Source organism: Ptychodera flava, chromosome 21 (assembly GCF_041260155.1).
Source record: "Ptychodera flava strain L36383 chromosome 21, AS_Pfla_20210202, whole genome shotgun sequence".
Classification (NCBI taxonomy): domain Eukaryota; kingdom Metazoa; phylum Hemichordata; class Enteropneusta; family Ptychoderidae; genus Ptychodera; species Ptychodera flava.
Window position 1 is genome coordinate 580018 of NC_091948.1, and position 22883 is coordinate 602900.

General features: G+C 37.5%; 1 protein-coding gene across 2 annotated transcripts in view; it reads left to right on the forward strand.

Annotated features, from left to right (window-relative positions):
- The window catches only part of LOC139121047 (ras GTPase-activating-like protein IQGAP1), a 91751-nt gene that overhangs the window by 62368 nt on the left and 6500 nt on the right, over nucleotides 1-22883 (forward strand). Inside the window, exons 20-39 of one of the 2 annotated variants that reach the window (XM_070685637.1) lie at nucleotides 364-506; nucleotides 1128-1298; nucleotides 1925-2008; nucleotides 2459-2530; nucleotides 4007-4076; nucleotides 4657-4743; nucleotides 5350-5471; nucleotides 5919-6223; nucleotides 7100-7174; nucleotides 7555-7713; nucleotides 9803-9847; nucleotides 11057-11197; nucleotides 11641-11890; nucleotides 16169-16236; nucleotides 16522-16654; nucleotides 17373-17478; nucleotides 18004-18145; nucleotides 18413-18500; nucleotides 18790-18893; nucleotides 19182-19296. In XM_070685637.1, the coding sequence (XP_070541738.1) occupies nucleotides 364-506; nucleotides 1128-1298; nucleotides 1925-2008; nucleotides 2459-2530; nucleotides 4007-4076; nucleotides 4657-4743; nucleotides 5350-5471; nucleotides 5919-6223; nucleotides 7100-7174; nucleotides 7555-7713; nucleotides 9803-9847; nucleotides 11057-11197; nucleotides 11641-11890; nucleotides 16169-16236; nucleotides 16522-16654; nucleotides 17373-17478; nucleotides 18004-18145; nucleotides 18413-18500; nucleotides 18790-18893; nucleotides 19182-19296 (2480 nt within the window). The remainder of the gene's footprint in view (nucleotides 1-363; nucleotides 507-1127; nucleotides 1299-1924; nucleotides 2009-2458; nucleotides 2531-4006; nucleotides 4077-4656; nucleotides 4744-5349; nucleotides 5472-5918; nucleotides 6224-7099; nucleotides 7175-7554; nucleotides 7714-9802; nucleotides 9848-11056; nucleotides 11198-11640; nucleotides 11891-16168; nucleotides 16237-16521; nucleotides 16655-17372; nucleotides 17479-18003; nucleotides 18146-18412; nucleotides 18501-18789; nucleotides 18894-19181; nucleotides 19297-22883) is intronic. The other variant, XM_070685639.1, reaches the window with a different exon arrangement.

The window sequence follows — 22883 nt, forward strand, 5'->3', positions numbered from 1 at the left end:
ATGATGATGATGATAATCATGATCATGATCATGATAGTAGTGGAGGTGATAATTATGATCATGATCATGACCATGATGATGGTAATGGTGATGGAATCGTGTTGTTTCATGGATTGATGCCATGCTCATGGTGGTTGCACCAATGATCATACCTTCCATAAATGCATTTGATAAGTGGGTGTGATCATTGAAAGTATTCAATGGTACTGATTAAAATGCGTTGAAGTGCGTTCTGATGTTGACAATCACAGTTGTAGTTTGTAACGATGGCAGTATGGTACTCCATGTATGTGTGATGATAGTGTAGTAGCAGGCATTGATCATGTGCTTTCACTTACAGTGGCCTCTGTTCTATCCCCGCAGAACTTGCTGATCATGGCTGGATGTGTCATTCCACAAGGGATGGCATCCCATTTTACTTCAATAACATGACAATGGAATACAGATGGCTGCCACCGGAAGACTACACAGACCAGACCAGCTATCTGAACAGAGATGAAATACAGGTAAGGCTGAATCTCATGAAATGCATACTTGATGTGCTATGACACTGAGAGGCCAATTATTTTAGTTTCAGCAAAGTGCGTGTAGGTTTCCTAGGGCAGATGAGTCTGCTACGATAGAGTGGTATCTGTTGCAGCTGTATGGGAAGAACTGAAGTGTTGACAGATGTTATTAGAAGTTTTGTATGTTCAATACCTTAAGCCACCCATTCTGCAGACCATGATCTGGATTATACAATTTTTGAATTTATGTGTCGATAATAGTTAGTTTGTGTATTATGCTGTGGTCTATAGGAGTCAACTGTTTGGTCAGAGATTCGAAATCATGAACACAAATTATGTAGTTGAAAGAATCAGGCAGTTTGCAGATCAAGTATGTAGATACTTAGGGTACAAAGGTTAAATTGATTGGTCAAAATGAAATCCTCACCAGCACTTTCATGAATGCTGCATTCTTACAACAAAGCGCCCTCATAAAGTGACATTGAAATTCTTTTGTTTTTTTACATTTTAATAATATTTGACATGCAACATTACAGCAAGTACCGGTAGTGTTCATTTTAATTTCTGCCTTTTTTCTTTTAATGTTTTTTCACTGTAAACTCTGTGTTTTCTTCTGTTCAGGGTGTTGTCAGTAAAGTTACAGCTGCATATGATAGACAGCTGCTGTTCAAATCAAATGAAGGGTTAATTACAAAACTACAAGCACATACCAGAGGGTTGCTTGTGAGGAGAGAGTTCAATACCAGAAAAGAGTTCATGTACAGACAATTGCCAGCCATCATCAGGATTCAGGTCAGTCTTAAAAACTAGAAAACTGTTATCAGACTTTTTAGTTTAATTATTTTTTATGAATCTCGTCATTGAATCCTTTCCTATAAAAAATAATTTGCTGTTATCAAAATTTGGGAAAATAATTGGTCAAAATTACTTTTAAGAAGGAGAGGAAAAGAAAGTCAAACAGGTAATTTTTTGTGTGAAAATGTTGCAGTTTAACTAGTAATTTACATTACATGTGCCTCCATATCACTGAGAAATCTGTTGATATTCATGGCTATTATTCTGCATAATTTGTCATTTAGAGTTTTTAACAGTTTTCTTTGATCATCAGAATTCACTCCGAGATTAACTTTCCCAAAATAGCTCAGTAATCAATGATAGGGCAAAATTCTGATCATTTGATGCAAATGTAAATCAAATGTACTAATGGTTACACATTTTCTGGCAGATGCTACGTAAAATGAATGCTATGGCATATGGCAGTATTATTTGAATGTGTGTTTGTGTCTATGTATGTGTTTGTATATGCATGTGTGAACTTGTGTGCAAATATGCAATTCAGTGTAAGGAAATAAAAGGGTACACATCTTTTATCCAATATTACAATCAGTGTTGATATCAATAAACTTTGTTCCTTGCAGTCATGGTGGAGAATGATCAAACAGAGGCAAAAATACCAGCATAGAAAGGGATACTTGAACTCTACTGAGAAACAAGTTGTAAAGGTAAAGCTGATTAAAGTTGTTCCCCTCTGTAAAGAATTTCATTGACTCAAATATCCAACACTATTAGTCTCAGCTTTCTATAAACAGACCCCACAGCCACTAGGCTGACTATTCTGATAAATAGCAGCCTCTGTATTTTTTTCCTTCTTTTATGTACCATTAGTAGACCAAGATATGCACAATGAAATCAGTAACGAACTGCCAGGAATATTTCTGTTCTCCTTATCAGTTTTATTGACACATGATATGTCACCTACTGTGAGCGGGTTACAAGATTATCTCTGTAATGGCTCATTCAGTGGAAGATGAGAATGTAAACGCTTCTGTATTGACTCTGTCTTTATCTCTTTGCCTGTTTCCATGGTATCATGAGACAAGGCATACTCTGACCTCAATTTGAACTTTTCTAGACATTTATTTTTCTTTTTGTCTCTCTGTCAACATTCACAGCTTCAAGCCTTGGTCAGGATGTGGCTAGCAAGGAGGAATTTCAAGGAGAGGCAAAACTTCTACCGAGACCATGTAAGTAGTTGCATCAATACTGTTATAAGTGATTGTCAAAGTAAGAGGTTATTACCCAATATCGCCTGTTCCTGTGTCGTATCAGCATGAGTGTCATTTGTGCTGCGTCAGACACGAGACGAAGTCGAGTGTCTGACGCAGCACAAATGACACGAATGCTGATACGACACAAGGAACAGGCGATATTGGGTAATAACCGATTTATCATATACCCATGCCCATAATTTTAGGGAATTTTTACTAATAGAACGAAAAACCTTTAATTTTGAGGCTTTACTTTATTACGCCTTGCGCATAAATATCATAATATTTATGTGAACAGGCTTCATTCATAAAGTATACGACGAAGATGTCAACATCACGCGCGACACCGCTGCAAGTCGTCCATATCTCAATGAAACCCAAGAAGAAAGACACCGGCATACAACAATCGTCATACAGAAGGAACATTTTAAGGTGCAATATGCTATTACAACTGTAACCGATCATCAAAAACTGCTCAGCTTTAAATCTATCCTGACTTCGATCGTCGTACGGCACGGAGCTCGCGCGGAAAGGGGACGCTATTTTGTTGGTTTACCTTTAGAGTTGCCATGTCAACAGTCATCGCGCGCGCGACATCGCTGTCACGCCACGCGCTCACTACCTGTTCGGTGGAGACCGTGCACAGTGCCGGCGCCGTGCGAACGGCAGAACGTTTGCTAGAATTTGACCAAAAAAATACCATGGGAAAACATTTCAAGACCCAACGTGATATTTCCGTAATTTGCAACCAGAAATACCCGTGTTCCTCGAAGCCCTTCAAGTTTTTACGTCGGCGACATCGCTTCGCAGGCGGGGAGCGGCAGCCATTTTGTTGTTTACGTTGTTTACCAACAAACTGCTAATGTAGTTCGGGAAAACTCTAAAACTGATGACGTTTATCGTGCATATCTCGACGTTTACCGTGAAATATCACAGCTGATATTTTACGTTGAACGTCACTAGGATGTAGCAATATGGGCATGGGTATATGTTATAAGTGATTGTCAAAGTAAGAATGGTATGAGTATATTGGGCAAAGCCAGTACACTGTTACTTTTATGTTGCTTTCCAACATTAGTATGGCAAGACATTCCTATATCCATGTTGAAATTTCCACAGACTTACAAAATTACCAGCCTACGTACATCAGCTAAGGAAGGCGAGGACACTCATTTACACATAGATATTAAGAATCTCATCTTTCATTTGTATTTTGTGGAGGGTTGTTTTCTTTTTCAAAATATTTTCAGTTCTATCGTAAGTATTAACAGTGATAAGAGCTGGAAGAAAACCAAACTTTGTTAATGAAGCAATGTAAGACTCACAGAATGGTAACCTAATGTCTGAGTTCAAATATACCTAGTACTTTTATTGAAAAAATTTGAAGTTATCTTTGACAATAATCAGTTGTTTTGCAAAATATACATAATGTTTTTTTCCCTACATTTTTAGGAAAAGTCAATTATCAAAATTCAAGCCTTTGTTCGGTCCAACATGGCAAGACATGATTACTATGCACTCAGTAAGTGTTGATATGTCTGTGGAGTCTGTGTTTTTACAGTATTATACTTGATATTTTGGATTAAAGCTTTCTACTTTCTTTACCCCTTGTTCAGGGGTAAATCTCTGCATGTTACCAAAGGTAGCCAGGGGTCAGAGTTTAAAGGTCAATGCAAGGTGAGAGGGTTTATTTCACAAGGAGTTTCAGTGCGTCAAAGTGTACTTGTTTACAGATGTCTAAAGATATCTATTGAAAAGATTTGTACTTTAATTTTTTTCTGATTTTTTTGAGACTTTGGGATCTGAAGGGAATAAGGGTGGCAATCCAAAGATAGTCACATTCTTTGAAAGTAAAATTGTAGCAAAACAAGTATTTACTCTGTCTGTTTGATGTAAATTACATTCAGTGAAATACAATTACAGCAAGTTACAGCTACAAGAAGTGGCCAAGGCAAATGGCAGCATGTGCAAATCGTCTGGTCAAAGGTTGCCAGAAAAAAATTGACATGAAGCTTTAAAGTTGGTGTTAATTTAGTTCTCTATATTATTTACTGTGTAAGTTAATTGCTAATATGTAGTTTTTATCTGTGTATCATGTACAGTGCACTCTGACAGCCCATCAGTGTCAGTTGTCAGGAAGTTTGTCCACTTATTGGACAGTAATGATGTTGACTTGCAGGAAGAACTTGGTAAGTTTTGCACATTCCCCCTCAGATGTATAATGGACAGACTTCCATACTTGTCACTTATTGACAATGCAAGCCTTTTCATAAACAAAACTTAGGGATTTCACTGACCTGTTTATGACATCTTATGCAAAATATCAGTACTCTGAGATGAGTAGTTTGTTTGTTCTGATCAAGAGACTTTAAAATGAAGTTGACATTCATTGTCACTAATAATCAGCATCATTGTCACAAATCTGGTTTTGTACACATTGTGCTTCAAACTTACACAAACTTGAGTTTTTGAAGCATGCCAAAATCAACAGATGCTAGTAGTGTTTATCATGACCTGATGTTGAAAGACCGGTAGTTGCCATCTCCAGAATAAGTGGAGAGAAGGTCAGTTGCTCTCAGTAAGCGACAACCTCCCCACTGCCCCCACCCTAGTCTGACCACGGAATCTTTTGTACAGTGTTTACAGTACCATAGAAACATCACAACTGTTCATGCTTCAAAGACTTTATTTTCAGAATAGTAAGAGTATTTAAAAACACGGAACACAAATTGTTTCAATTTTTCCTGCAAATTCTCAACGAGAATATTCAGTGACATTGATACTTGCTGTTTCAGATCTGCAGAAGTTGCGTGCCCAGGTGGTGACAGATATCCGATCCAATCAGACGCTAGAACATGATCTCAACACCATGGATATCAAGATCGGGCTGCTAGTCAGGAACAGAATTACTTTACAGGTAAACAATACTAAGACTGACAAATACTGAATTTCACAAGTATTAATCTATTTGTAATATTTCATGCATAACAATACAAAACTATTTCATTGTCAGATGATTCAACTACAATGAAACTGTCAATATTAGGCAATTGCAACAAAGCCAAAAGATAATTAATCATTCATCCTGTTTTATCTGTGTCAGAAAATACTTACCGTACGGTATTACTAAACTATCATTTAACTTTTATATGTGTTAATTAGAGGTGTGAGCCTGTTTTTCCGTAGCTAATGTTGTTTTTAAAATGATAATTTTTAAGAAATGAAAACAATAATCATTTTATCATGTATAATGAAAGTATTACAGAGGTTGACTCACTTTGATTCCTGCATATTTCTGAATATTGTATTTCTTGATATTGCATATAATATTTCTCAATGTCTTTATCTGTTTCACTTTTCACAGGATGTAGTCATGCATGGAAAGAAATTGAAGCGTGAGAAGTCAGACACCAGCCGGACAGCCAGCATGATGGGATTGAAGTCACTCAGCAAAGAGAGGAGGGAAAAGCTGGAAGCTTACCAACACCTCTTTTACTTGCTGCAGACGCAACCAAACTACCTAGCCAAGTTGATTTTCGAAATGCCCCCTAACGCAACCAATAAATTCATGCAGTCAGTTATTCTCACTTTATACAACTACGCATCAAATCAAAGAGAAGAGTATTTGCTGTTAAAACTGTATGAGACAGCCATTCAAGAGGAAGTTAGGTGAGAAACCACCAGTGCTTGAAATGTTACAACAGGGAAGGAGAGTATAATCCTTTCACTCCATTCTCTTTATACTGTGTCCATCTTTGCGATGGGAAAGAAGCCATACCAAAATATACTGAAGTAAAAAGGTTACTTCTATTGTTGCATATGCACTTTTCTCGATGAAATTTTCAACTATTGTCTCTTACCAAATCAAGAATAAAAAAGGTTGGTACCAGAGAGACAATTACTTGAAATTTTATACCGACATTTGAAATTCAAAATGGCCACCATCCCTGTGTTAACTCTATGAGGAAAATAAAATTTTTGATATTTGAAAAACTAAACAGTGAAAGTACTCCTTCAAAATGAGCCAGCACAAGTGATAGATCAGAACAGAATAATAAAAAACATTGTTCCCTAAGGTACATTGTACCTAAAAGGTTTATTCTTACAGAGAGGTTTCACAGTGTCACTTAGCTCAAGTCTGTTTCATAAATAACTATGGCCTTTGTGGATGCCCATGATTCAACGGATTGTATTTAATTTTAGCATATACTGAATTATACTCAATTTTCCAATTGGCATGGATCAAAAAACTTTGTGTGAATTATTGGTGTGGATTTGAAAGTTCAAATGATAATTTTTGTACAGTATTCTCATACATTAATATTGGACTGGTTGTGTGAGGTAAGATGTAAGCTCTGATTATTCTGCTTTGGTCTTCAATCAAATCAAATACTATATGCCATTAAAAGACATGGAAATATTTCAAGCAATCTGTATTTTATTTTGTCAGTGATAATGTATTTTGATTTACCCATACCAGTCATTGAGAATTTTCAAACTAACTGCATGCTTACACTTTTCATCAAATTATCCATTTCACAACAGACTAAAGGTGGATAAACTACAAGACATTGTGACAGGTGATCCAATGGTTATACGTATGGTCCTCCACTATAACAGGTAAGGGCATAGCTCTGAGAACTCTTCAACTACACAGACCGCCCTGTCACAGCTGTGATGAATACCACTATTCAATGAAGTACACCACAATAATGTGATTGTTCAATGAAACTTTAATCCCCTTTACAAAGTGAAATATTGTCACACTAGGTTTTTTATATCTCAAAAATATTCAGATTCATAGTCCCTGACTTTTCAAAAATAAGCATTTGTATTTGAGGTATTGATTGTCCTTGAATGGATGACATATCAGATGGAACCTGAGTGACTTAATTGCACAGTAGTCATAATTTCAACCAAATCACCAGTATACGTGGATTTTGGGAAAGGTAACCTTCTGGGAGAAAGAGGATGAATGACCTTTTACCTTTGACACCCAGGGCACAGAGAGGAGCCAAAGGTCAGAGTGCATTGCGTGAAATCCTACAGCCACTGGTCAAGGAGATTGTTGATGACAAGACACTGAATATCAACACAAACCCTGTTGACATCTACAAAGCATGGATCAACCAAATGGAATCCAAGACGGGAGAAACAAGGTGTGATATCTAGAAATTAGTTGTTTCTTTAAATTAGGACAATGTCTGGATAGAAATTTGTCCTTGCACAAACTTTTGACAACATCTTTTTCTTTTTCCTGCTTTCAAAATCTTGCAATTTTTTTAACATTATTATTTTCTAAGAAGTGGCTGTATATTTGTTGTAAAACAATATTCTATATTCTATTCGCGGTAATTCTTGTAACTCAGAGCTATTTTGCATTCGGTAGAATATTTCGACTGAATCACTCAGCCTTCATCAGCTGTTGTGTCATTGTGAATAGTACGATGACGTAACCGGTCTGCTGACCGCAGGAGGGCATTGTAAACTGCTGGAATTTCCATCCCTTCATCCCTATTGAGGGCTGGCCGTTGTGCTTTGATTTCAATAGCCTCTTTCACTCTGCGTTTGATGCAATGATCTTCGCATGAGATGATCTTGACATTGTCAGGATTGATTGAATGTCCTGTCTTCTTGCAGTGTTCATAAATTGCAGAGGTTTCTCGACTCTGATGTTCCGCGAGTCTCGTTCCTAGTTGTCTAGCAGTTTCCCCGATATAATCCTGGTTACAGACTTCACACTTAACACGATAAATTACACCACACTTTTTTAGCTTTTCCGTTCTGTCTTTGACGTGGGTAAGTATTTGTCGCATGGAGTTGAATGGCCTATGGTACATGTTGATGCCATGGGATTTAAAAGCCCTCTGTAACACTTCAGAAGTGCCTCTCACATACGGAATGCCTACATTGATGTTGACTTTCTTTGATTTGTCTGTGTCCTTGGGTTTATCCTTCTTTTTGGGGATCCTAAACATCCACTCTGGGTATCCATTGGTCCTGAGAGCTCTCTTGACGTGTTCAACTTCTTTTTGCTTATCTTGTGTTTCTGTGACTATTGATTGAGCCCTGTGAAACAATGTCCTGACCACTGATCTTTTGTGTTCGAGATGATGATTGGATTTAAAATTGAGATATTGATCTGTGTGGGTAGGTTTTCTGTACACTGTAACTTTAGTGGAGCCATCATCATTGATGTGAATACACGTATCCAGAAACGGTAGTCTTCTGTCCTGTTCCTGTTCAGATGTAAATTTAATATGTGGATCTATGGAATTCAGATGTTGGGAAAATTCATCCACGTCAAGGTCACCTAGACGGGTGAATGTGTCATCAACATACCTATACATGTACCATAGGCCATTCAACTCCATGCGACAAATACTTACCCACGTCAAAGACGGAACGAAAACGCTAAAAAAGTTTGGTGTAATTTATCGTGTCAAGTGTGAAGCCTGTAACCAGAATTACATCGGGAAACTGCTAGACAACTGGGAACTAGACTCATGGAACATCAGGGTCGATAAATCTCTGCAATTTATGAACACTGCAAGAAGATAGGACATTCAATCAATCCTGACAATGTCAAGATCATCTCATGCGAAGATCATTGCATCAAACGCAGAGTGAAAGAGGCTATTGAAATCAAAGCACAACGGCCAGCCCTCAATAGGGATGAAGGGATGGAAATTCCAGCAGTTTACAATGCCCTCCTGCGGTCAGCAGACCGGTTACGTCATCGTACTATTCACAATGACACAACAGCTGATGAAGGCTGAGTGATTCAGTCGAAATATTCTACCGAATGCAAAATAGCTCTGAGTTACAAGAATTACCGCGAATAGAATATGATTCCAGAGCAAGGAAACAATATTTTTAGTTATATTCTATGTTGTTCAGATATTATCTATTTAATGCCACAAGCTGAATCATTTTCTACAAAAATACACCGCCTGCATGTGAATATAGTACATGGCTGACCATGAGTCGAGATTGGTGGACACAAACCTTGGGAAGTTTTTTTTGCGAGAACCTCTAGCCATGTACTCTATCCATTGCCTTAACAACTCCCTAGGATACTGTTGATTAGTGCAAAATGCTGTCCGTGTCCACCAATCATCAATCTTGCCATTACTGTCTATATCAACATCATTTTGATAAATCAGTGTATTTTTCAAGGATATGGACATTTGGTATGTTCAGTGCACTATACTTACACATAGCAATATATCATGCTTTAACAAGCAGAACTGCAGACTCCTCTGAAGATCGACTCATCCTACCTGCCCTGTGGTAGTACCCTTCTTGTCTTGGCATGCCTTCATCAAAACATAACCCTTAAGAAAATATTCAGTTGTAATTTGCATTCAGTGTGACCCACTGCACTTCTGACTTCTTCTGCTGCAGATATCAGTTTGCTGCTATGTCTCGAATCAATGCTTAACAAATATGTAAGAGTTTGATGCCATTTTCCCTCAGAAAAAAGACAGAATTTAAGCTAATGGTTCATTCATTTCCATTGCCTTGACACTGTTATCAGCACCATACCTCTGCTACTAACTTTACTGTTGTCAAACACTTTTTCTCTCTCCACATGAAGATTTCATCAACTTTTTTGTTCAAATCTTTTGTTCCAATAACCATCTGTTAAAGCCATGTACACAACATTGAAAGCCGATAACCCTTGTCATTCATTCATCAAATGATTTGAGTCTTAAAAATTTTAAAACAGACCAGTGTCTTTAACCCATATCCTGCCAAATTCATATGTCAGTATCAGGTCAAGTTGCTGACAACCAGTGAGGCATAACAGGTGTCATTTGTTGCAGTTCAATAAAAACATTAATATTTGAAGGCCCTTGGATACTTTTAAAACATGATTTTTACTGACCAAACATGCTGTAACTTACCAAGCCAAGTAGGTGGAAATACGTATAGATTTGACTCAATACTGGCTCAGCATGTTGGCAAGTGATACTGTCTGGCAGGATTGGGGTTAAACAACTAAAACAGTAACAAGCATTTGCCAGTTTTTCTTCAACAACATCATTATCTTGTAATTAAATCTAACATCAGTTGAAGTATAAAAGCAAACAACAGCGTCCGTACACTCAAGGAAAGTCCTGGAATTTCAAACATTCCCGGAAAATCTCAGAAATATGAAAAATTTTGTGCTTCTAAAAGCCGGAGAAACTTAATAATGGTATAAAAATTATCATTTGACAAATGCAGTGTACATGAAGTTTGGATTCAAATAGTGATGGAAAGCTCAGTATCTTCCAAAGTAACAGAAAACTGCCAGTGTGTTCCTGGATAGCCTTGAATTTTCAGTGACATTGACTGTGTACATCTCCAATAAAAACTGTATGGAATACAAAAATATCTTTCAGTGCACAATGTAGAGAGACAATGACAGCTGAAGATTTTTTGTTGAATCACGTTTAGGGAAACATTTCTTCTCTGTAGATTTTCCATTTCTTATTAATTTAATTTATTTTTCAGTAAATTGCCGTATGATGTGACAGCTGAACAAGCACTGAAACACAAGGAGGTTCAAGAGATACTCCGTCAAAGTATTGCTACACTTCACAAACTGACTGACAAGTTCTTTCACTCCATTGTCAGCAGTGTGGATAAATTACCGTAAGTTGGATAAATTACCGTAAGTTGGATAAATTACCGCAAATGTGCAACAGAGTACACCAGTCTGTTGCTGAATCCTGATTGGTTGTCCTTGGCTGTCAAGAAAAAGTACAAAAGTGATCTCTTCATGATTGTGTTCAGAGGTGCAGTATGACTCCTCCTTCTCTTTACAATGGTACATTCCACTGAGCAAAGTTGAGAGTGAATGGTTGGGTTAGACTGAGCATCTAACAAGCAAGGAGAAAAACCATTCACACAGATTTATGTTTTTTTTATTTTTGACTCGCTGTAACAACATGGTTTTGGAACACCATATCCTTTTGTCCTCTCCAGTGTAAATATTAACATCTGAACGTTATCAATTTCAGAAAAGATAGGTATAGAGTTATGAGTAGTTTATGGCAACACAGTATCCTCTGATAGTTTCCATTTCATATCTCCAGGTACGGTATCCGTATCATTTGTAAGGTGTTGCTAGATTCTCTTGATGAGAAATTCCCTGACGCCTCAGATGAAGAAATCTTGAAGGTGATTGGTAACTTGGTGTACTACAGATACATGAACCCGGCCATAGTGGCACCTGATGCATTTGATATCATTGATGTAGGACCAGAGAGGGGACTCACCATGCAGAAGAGGAGAAATCTGGGCTCAATCGCTAAAATCTTACAATTTGCCGCTTCAAATAAAATGGTAAGGATGTGTGTGCTGCTTTCTTTGGCTGTCTGTCTGTATATATGTATGTGTGTTTGTATGTACTGTCAGGGCTCAAAATTAGCGGTAGTCCCACGTCCACAGACTACCAACTTTTCCGTGGGGCTACCAAAGTCCATGAAATGGTAGCCCACACTGACTACCAAAGCCTGGGATATGAAATACTTGGCGTGCGATGTCCGTCACTTTGGGACGAGCTAAATGCAGTCAACATGCAGTTTCATTTGTTTGAAGCAATTATTCTTTCATCTGTGAAGAGTTTTTTCTGGTGACCATAACAATTTTCATTGTTATGTTATTGTTTCACAAGATGCAGAGCGTTTGATACTAGAATGTTGAGTTGCTTTTCCGTGTGCAGTCTTTGCATGCCAGTTCACACTGTGCTGTTGATCGGCAGCATATAAGACGTACTTGTGTCAAGTTTTGGGATTTTGATGCTGAAATTTCACAAAACTGTCACTTCTGTATCAAGAGATTGTGTAATCAGTTTGATTTGAAATAGTAATATAAAATACTGTGTCAGTTAAGCTTAGCTGAGTTTCGCTGTCTTTTATCTATGGTTGTCGATCAGTATCAATGTATTACGTTCTGTATAGAGAGACTCGGGTTTAGCAAGGCATGCCAGTTCATAAAGATCATGATAATATTTTTTTCTATTTTTCTTTACTCAAGTTACAATTTCTTTGGATGTATAAGCCGATTTTGAAAGTGATAGAAAGTGTTAAAATGTACATAAATTATCATAAATTAAGCGTTCGTGACACATAACAATTAACATGGGGTTTCTTGAGTTGAAGCCCCTAGGTTTATTGCTATTTTGTGTTGCTGAACCGGGGCTTATACTTGGACGAGTACAGTATCCCTAAACTAAAATATTCATGGACTATCAGCCTTTGTCACTGGGCTACCAATTTCAGAAAATGGTAGCCCAAGTGGAGTACCAGGGTAAAAAGTTAATTTCGAGCCCTGACAGTATATATGCATTAGTGTATATGTGTGTATGTATGTATGTATGTATGTATGTATGTATGTATGTACCGGTATGTATGTCTGTGTATGTATCTATAATCTATGTATGCGATGTACTACAGGGACTTGTATTATTTTGTGTATTAATTTTTTCTTGGATATGTTGTGGTGCATGTATGATGCCATGGTGTCATTTTTGTATGTGTTTGTGGATGTGTATAGGTGTAAATTTGTATGAGTGTGAGTGTGGCTAAGTATGATTTTATGATCATCATGCTTACATGTTTTCAAGTGCCCTGTTAGAAGTGTGTATCTTGGTATGATTATCATCAATCCAGGCTTGAAGTGCCTTGTCAGGAGTAAATGGTATACTTGGTGAAAGGCTGTGAGACAAAAATAGCAAATGCTCTGCAATAGAATCTAGCAATAGCATTTCTAAAAGTCACCTCAATGATTTCAGGTGGGCGGGTCATCAAAATACATCAGATCATATACATCATCAACATCTTGCTTTTCTAAAAGCAGAGTCATCAGTGTGTAAACACGACACCACATACTTTAATTTACTTCTGTTTCACAGCAAAGCATTATGCTATTCAAATTTCAGTCAATATTAAATCCATGGACATGTCATAAATGCACATTTTTTTCACGTGTTGTGTATGTTCAATACATAATTCATTTAGAAAAATTTTTCAACACATTACAAATTACAACTTATTTAATTCATTTTTTGCTTGCTTCAATTGTTTTCTAGTTAATGTTATTTTTTTTGTTCTGTGTTCTCATATTATTTGGTTGAATTGTTTTTTTTTTCATATTTGATTTTTTTTACGTGTATGATTTTCCTAATCCATGTTAGGAGTACTCGGTAAGTCATTAGCCGGTGCACCTGGCTCCATGAAATTAAAAAAGTCAAATATTAAAATCACTCATACACTGGCTGATCCCATCACATGCATGCAGCATTGATGCATGGAGTACTAACAGCATGTAGCTTACATCCAGCTTAAACCATCAAATGTTAAGTTTAAGCTTTTCTTTTTGCCAAACAATCTTCCAAGTTTCAACTCAAGTGCAGATAAGATAAGACGTGAATCAGAGTCTGAAGATCCAGAGTGCATGTTCAGATGCATGGTTGGAAAGACTTGAGTGCTGAACTCTGTTATCCCCCAGGGCCTCCTACTTGGTCCAACCGTATTGTTTTAAAACAATGTAGTTGGACTAATGTGTAGAGAAAACAGGGATGACAGAGTTAAATGACATAGTGAATGTTTGAGAATTATGAATTCTGTTTAACATATGATAATATATTGGTAATAGATACGTAAGCATGTGACATCAGATTACCTCTGTATAAAGTATACATCTATAACTTCAAAATACGTCTATATATTTGTATTAATAGTACCATAAAGATCATTCATTCAGGTTTGAATTACCAGGATTTCACCTTCAATCTCTTACCAATGAATAAGTGATTTCTTCCACAATCTCAAATAACTTCAGTTTTCATTGTTCTACATTACACATGCACACTGTACAAGATAAACAGAAGGTAGATAGAAAGAAAGAGCTTTGTTTCACAAATAGAAGGAAAATGATGGAAAAAACTTGAAATGTTACAACAAGTGGAGCTTTAGATTTATTCTACAAAGTCTCATTGCCTACCTGGTCCTGTTTTATGTACAGCATAATTACTGTAGTGGACGTGTGTCTTTCAAATTGTATGCTCCTTAAATATGAAAGACTCAAACTTATACATAATTGTACACGTATACAGATGTCCTTGTGGGAAATTACAGTGCTTGATGTGGAAAGCAGAGCGTTTGTACTTGAAGTAATTTGTGTAAATACCGTACTCGTCCGAGTATTAGCCCCTGCTCGTGTATAAGCCCCCCTACTGATTTCAGAGGATTTTAGAAAATGCATTACATCCGTGTATAAGCCCCTACCCAAATGTAACTCAAATACAGAAAGGTTAGGAGAGTATATTTGGTCATTTAACTTGGCAAAATTACTTTTAGATAATAAAGAAACCATTAAAAGATGTTAAAACAATGGGAAACTGGAGTTCCCTTGACAGCATCGTAAGGAAAATGACACGTTTTTCCAGTACTATCTTGATTCTTTGACCCTGCTCACCCCCGTCGCCTAAATGGAATAGGTTCACTGATGTTTTCATGCTTGAAACATGCAGTTTCTTTTGTTTGAAGCAATTATCCTTTCATTTGTGAAGACTTTTCCTGGTGACTATTACAATTTTCACTGCTATGTTGTTGTTTTCACAAGATGTAGACAGTTTGATACTGGAATATTGAGTTGCCTTTCCGTGTAGGCAATGCATGCCTGTTCACATTACTGTTGCTGATCAGCAGCATACATGACGTCTTTGTTTGAAGTTTGGGGGGTTTTTGACGCTGAATTTCACCAAAATGTCACTTGTGTATTCAGAGATTGTACAATCAGTTTCTTTGGATGTGTAGGTCGATTTTGAAAGCGATAGAAAGATCGAGTGGTGTTGAAAAAAATCGTGCATAAAATTAGCATAAATTAAGCGTCCATGCCAGATAACATAGGGTTGCTCGAGTATAAGCCCCTCCCCTAGTTTTACAGCTGTTTAGTGTTGCCGAACCGGGGGCTTATACTCGGACGAGTAACGGTATATATATATGTACGTACACACACACACACACACACACACACACACAGAGTTATACTGGCTGGATGACCCTGAATTCCAAGACTTGCTTTCAACTATGTCAATGGTTCAGTACTATATTAATTCACATGTACCACATAACAGTTTGGAAGTATGTCACTGAACAATCTGGAAAATTTTGGCAGCATGATAGTGTCACTCTAACCCAGACCCAGACAAGTTTTAGCAGGCTAATTAAAGGTGCTAAGCCCCATGGTTTATTTTTGCTACACTGAAACATAGCACTGATCAAAGCTATTGTCTTCTGCCCCCTAATAGCACACACATTGATGTGAACATCTTTCTAATAGAACAAGTCTTAGTGTGTTTTCCGGCCAAGATCTATTCTATCAAACTTTCTCCTCCTGCTGTCCCCAACAGAGTGATACTTCACCAATGCGAAACTCAAATCGTCAGTCGATGGCATCAGCCACGTTCTGCACATATTTAAATATTCTTTCAAATCTTTGAAACATGGTGGTGGTGGCAGACGTTATGCTGTAACTTTTACTCTCAAACAGTGATGTTAAACATAATTACAAGCATTCATTTTAATCTTTGGCAATTCTCAAATTTTGATATTTCAGTTTGAAGGAGAAAGTGAATACATGTCTTCACTTAATGATTACATCACGCAATCACATATCAAGTTCAGGTGAGTATCTTTGATTCTCCATATCCAGATCACTGCAGTCTTTGATTCATCATTTAATGTTGCCATCTCCAGATCACTACATACGGTCTGTGGAATTGACTACTGAACATAACATGAACAACTCAGCTCACCATTCTTCTAACACCCGTCCAAGTCAAATGCACCATTTCTACTAGCATGAACACTGTGTGAAAAAGTTCTTATGCTTTCAACTTCAGACAGGTCCTGGTTATCAGCAACTTTTTCTTAAATGTATATTTTTTAATGTTTTGTGGATATTTATAGGCAGTACTTTGCAGCAGCAGCTCAAGTTCCAAACCTTGAAGCCAAGTTCAACATGGACGAATACACTGATTTCACAACCACGACAAAGCCTGTGATTTACATCACAGCTCAAGAGATCTGCGATACACACGCTGTGAGTATTTCATGACAAGATGTTGATGATGTACTGAAATTTGTTATCAATGTCTACTCTGTAGTGTATGTCTTGTTGATTTGAACTTCACACTGATGAAATAAGATATCACTGATACCTTGATAAGTTTAACCTGTTCACCCACAATTCATGTAAACAGGTCCACAATCACCATTGAAAAAATTAGGTTTAGGTCGAACCATTGTTGTTAAACGGTGAAGTCACAGTGTCAGTGTATGCAGGCTCTACATAGTGTAGAATGAGAAGATTTAACCAGCAGTTGTATTCTGATATTTTGTAGTTTGATTTTTCAATTTTGCCGAAATAGTTACATGTAAAGTGCGTCAAATTAAGAAATAAGAATAGCTTTTGAATTGTTTTCATGTGGGACACTTTTTGCACTATGTAATATTAAAAAGACACTTTGTAACTACTACTAGAACACTTTGTAACACTTTGTAGCTGCTGCTTCAACACTTTCTAACACTTTGTAGCTACTACTAGAACACTTTGTAACACTTTGTAGCTACTGCTTGAACACTTTCTAACACTTTGTAGCTACTGCTTGAACACTTTGTAACACTTTGTAGCTGCTGCTTGAACACTTTGTAACACTTTGTAGCTACTGCTTGAACACTTTGTAACACTTTGTAGCTACTGCTTGAACACTTTGTAACACTTTGTAGCTACTACTTGAATACTTTGTAACACTTTGTAGCTACTGCTTGAACATGTGGATGCCATTGCTCCTGATGCCAGTGATTCTCTACATGAACTCCTGGATGACCTTGGTGATCAACAACCAAGCATTGAACATCTCATTGGTAAGTAATAATACATACACTTCTCCATGAATATATAATGTTTATCCAAGTATAACCGGCCATGCAGTTTATTCAAAATTATTTGATTGTAATAAAGATCCATGTTTGGTGAGTTTAAACTCTCAAAGGCAAAACTTCGGCCTCTCATGTTGGTGGCACTGTTCTTTGAAAATAAGTTGCATGACGTTGGTGGCGCTGTTCTTTGGTAATCAGTTGAGTGATTTGTTGTGCATTCAGTCCCTCTACTCCCCAGCTGTGCAAATTCTACATTCTTTCTGTTGGCTTCTAGAGAAAATACCTGATCAGTGACGCAAGTCCCATAGTAGCGTGTTATCAGAACTCATGACATCAACTTGCTTTCATTGCTTTTTCTGTAAGAGGTCCAACTTTGCCAAGGAGAAGTCTAGGATTGGACCAAACCATTGTAGACAAAGGGTTAAAACCACAATGAAGACAGACCAATGGATTGTACATTATACATTGCGTGTGACTGATAATCTGATTTTGATGGTTTGTTCATTTCAGGGGAGTTACCCGGTGATCCTAATGACCCAGCCATACAGACATTCATGAAAAACATGGCAAAAGTGGAGATCTCACTGACTTTGAACAACAAGTTTGAAATGATGGCCGAGGATGACACAGACGTGAAAACTATGTATATCAGGTGAGTTGTAACCTGTTCTTTGTTGTGAAATATCTTTAATAACAAAAAAAATGATAATTATTTCATAGCTTTTTGTATATGTTGCATTTGTGAAGTGTTTTAGGTATATTTAAAAAAAATTCAAGTTTGAAAGTTGTTGTAATCAACTTTTTGTTGTAAATACAGTACAGAGTGAAGGCTGGTCAATTACTGTCTCTATTGGTTATTTTTCAACACTTGTTATACTCATAGTTTAATCTCCTATTTATTTACAATTTTTTTTTTCAGAACGAAACGTCTTATAGTCGATGTGATTGGCTGCAACCCAGGTGATACACTACCCCAGGTGTTATCCATACCTGCTACAGATGAACAGGTAATCACAAGCGATACACAAATACAGGTTGAAGAAAGCACAAATGAAACAGAAATTATTTTATCACTAGTCATTAAGAAGCTGTTAACACAAGGGTAGTTGAATGGAAACCACAACCTGTGATCATTAAGCCAGGAATTTGAGTTTCATCTTATAAGAAAACATTTGAATAAGCTCCAAACTAAAACTAGTTTTAAACTTTTTACAATTGCTGCACAAAATGATCTCATATACAAAAAAAACGTTGATGTGATGACACTTGACTGTTTCTGAAATGTTTACATTACAGGAAGAGACTCATCAAATGATGGTAAAGAAGAGAGAGGCACGAGATGAAAGAGCTGATAAGAAAGGAAATCTGAAAAGATCTCTTTCAGTTTTTGGGGACAGCAGGTGAGAAGATTGTTCGTATTCAAATTCACTGAGAGCTCACAAATAAACTAGCTTTTTAAGAAAGAAATGAAAACAACTGTCAAAATCATGATCTTTGTTAGACAAATACATGTGTCAATTTAGTTTTGAGATTTTAGGATGCTGCACATGCTATTTAGACTTAATATAAATATGATACATATATCTGCTCAGCTATTCATCTGGTAAACATCAATAGAATACTGTAATTAATCACGGCTTTCATCATGGATTTTGATTGTGGTGACCTACTGGTATTTTTCCTGGCAGGTTGCCTCTTGAAGGGAAAAAGAAGAAAATTGTATATAATCTACGCATTCTTGAGAAAGCTGGTTTGGTATCAAAGCAGGACAACTACCAAGCTATCATCAATGCCATTGTACAGGTAAGGGTCCATCTTCATCTGTCTTATATGACAATTTAACAGAGAAAAAAGACGAGTACAAGGACAGAATTTTGAGCCAGGGCTTGAAATACTGGAGTCTATGGTGCACTATGCATGTCCATGTTACTGGGTGCACTGACATTGTCCAACCAATGCGCACACTGTAAATGTTGAAAATAATGCAGTGTATATCCTGATCTGCACCTGCACATGCTCAATCATCCAACATGTGGTTGTTTGACCAGCAGCTCCATGTGGATGCAAAACCTGACACGGACGATGGGCATGTCAGCAAATTATATAATTATTTCAAGCTAGTATGATATGACAGAGGCATTGATTTGATGTTTTAGTGTAAGGATGGATATAATGAAAGCTAATTCAATATGTCTGTGACGGAACCATTTTGACATGTACCTCTGACCTTTGACCTACTCAATAGTTGATACGGTTCAGGGCATGAAGACTGGAGTTGTAGCCTGGTTGCTTTTAACTTTTAGCTCCCATAGCCATATGTATATATGGCAATGGAAGCTATTCTTATAGGCTAGGGAAATGTCTGTATGTATGTATGTCTGTATGTCTGTATGTCTGTACGTCTGTATGTCTGTATGTCTGTATGTCTGTATGTCTGTCCGTCAACATCAAAAACTCCAAAACCGCTGTACATTTCATCTTGATATTTGGTGTGTACACGGATGATGGGCTGTAGATGAGATTTTGTTCAAATGAAGTTGTCATTGCCAAAAATATGCAAATTAAGTGAAAAAATGTAAAAACAGTCAAAATTGAAAAAACTCAATAACCACTGAGCAGATTACATGAAAAATTAGCATGTAAGTACTTTGGGCTGACATGAAATGATTGTGCACATCTTGGGTCAGTATCTTGGACTTGCTATTTTTCATGAATTTTTTTGTAATTTTCTCCCACTTTTGGTCAAAAAATCTCCTGCTCTGAAACCACAAGTCCGATTGATTTGAAACTTGGTATGGAAGTGCATAGGAGTGACCTTTCCCAAATTTGGGCAAATCGTGGTGAAATTTGCATATTTTTAGTTTACACGTCCATAGACTCCCATGTATAAGGCAGATCTCCATAGACTCCCATGTATAAGGCCACGAAAAATAAAAATTAAGTTTCTCATCGTATTCATATTGCAAAAAGGATGCAGTGACACAATTTTTAGTCCCCACGGATGAAGTCCAGTGAGCTTATAGATTGGGTCATGTCCGTCTGTTCGTCCATCCGTGAGTCCATCCGTTCACGCAGATATCTCAGATATTTTGACAAAATGTCATGTGACCTTGATGACCTTTGATCTCAAATATACATATTTGTCCATAACTCAGTAACCACAAGTGCTACCACCCTTCATATATGGTATGATGGGACAGCTTATGACGCCACATATTGTACCTCATTAATTATGCACATATCTAATTTTGAGCGAGCCAATAGAGCAGAGGTCTGATTTTTGGTATATAGGGATAACTTAGCAAAACAATTTTTTTGACAAAATGTCACGTGACCTCGGTGACCTTTGACCTCAAATATACATATTTGTCCATAACTCAGTAACCACAAATGCTACAGCCTTCATGTATGGTATGATGGAACACCTTATGACGCCACATATTGTATCTCATTAATTATGTGCATATCTAATTTTGAGCGAGCCAATAGAGCTAGAGGTCTGATTTTTGGTATATAGGGATAACTTAGCAATACATTTTTTTGACAAAATGTCACGTGACCTCGGTGACCTTTGACCTCAAATATACATATTTGTCCGTAACTCAGTAACCACAAGTGCTACAGCCTTCATGTATGGTATGATGGGACACCTTATGACGCCACATATTGTACCTCATTAATTATGCACATATCTAATTTGAGCGAGCCAATAGAGCTAGAGGTCTGATTTTTGGTATATAGGGATAACTTAGCAGTACAATTTTTTTGACAAAATGTCACGTGACCTCGGTGACCTTTGACCTCAAATATACATATTTGTCCATACTCAGTAACCACAAGTGCTACAGCCTTCATGTATGGTATGATGGGACAGCTTATGACGCCACATATTGTACCTCATTAATTATGCACATATCTAATTTTGAGCGAGCCAATAGAGCTAGAGGTCTGATTTTTGGTATATAGGGATAACTTAGCAAAATGTCACGTGACCTCAGTGACCTTTGACCTCAAATATACATACACTAAATAGTCCAGGATGGGAGCTACAGTGTCATTGACGCTATTTTTTCACTCTACCACAATGTCATAGTCGTCTGTGATTGCCACAATGGATGTTGTGAATATGCAGTGTTGCAGCCAGGAATTTTAAACCAGGGGACACTGTGTCCCTCTACATTTTGCACATTTTGGTGACAACATGAGTCACTTGTCAATCAAATTTTGTACTTTTTTATCATAAATTAGTTTCACAAAACAAAACTCAAGCTACCGGGACTGCGTTGCTATGCTTTAATTTCAGGCAATCGTAACAGTGTACCGTATGTGCCTCCAATCAGAGCTGAGTCGGACTACAACCAAGTGCAACATTTTTGTTACTTTTAATCACAGCTTCGAAAGTACATAAATATAAGCCTCAAAATAATCATGCAAAACAATGGCCATCATTATACACATATTGACTGGCCATGAGGGCAACAGCATACGTCTGTACCCCGAGGGACTGTGAGTCACCCCCAAAAACGCCGATTTTACTTCTTTGGGGGTGACTTACAGACCCGAGGGGTTAAAGACGTATGCTGTCGCCCTCATGGCCAGTCAATATGTGTTTTATAACACACCTCATCTGTAGCCATGCATAAGAACGTACTATACACAAAACTTGTTGCATGAATGATGTAATATGTTGAAGTGGTTCGGCAAAAAAAAGTTTTTTCCCGACAGGGTCGCAATACTTTTGCAAAACGTTCAATGCACCGTTGATTATTGTTTTCGTTTGTTTCGAGTCCTTGTTGGAAACCAGAGCATTCAGTTCTTCTTCAGAAAGTAGGATAAACCGAGAAATTTCTCGACTATCGTTTCGCTCGGCCGCAGACGACATCTTTGTTTACATTCCAGTTCGTGCATGCGCCAATGTTTTTTTGACGTCAGCGGGCATCATTTTTCGGAACTGATGCCTGGCAGGCAACAGTTCCGACAAATGATGCCTGATGACGTCGTTTACGTGGATCAGCACAAAAGAACACATCCAACGTGACTATCAATTGGCAAATTAGAATACAGACTGCGGATGAGGTGTGTTATAACAGTAATTGATATTACTTGCAGACTACATCCATTAAGCACAGTCAACTCGTTCAACTCCTGAGGGCGCCTGAGGTGACCCGCAGTGCCCGAGAATGCGGGACAGCGGGTTCCGTTTTGGGGACATTGTCGCAAGGGCTCGTCTTTGCTGCAACACTTGAATATGAGCAGTGTTCAATCAAAGCAAGAAGATGTCAGATCCAAAAATAATTTGCCAGCACAGGGCTCGAACTTAACTTTTTTACCTACTTGCCCTGCGGGCAAGTTTCCAGAAATTTTACTTGCCCGATGAACAAACTTACTTG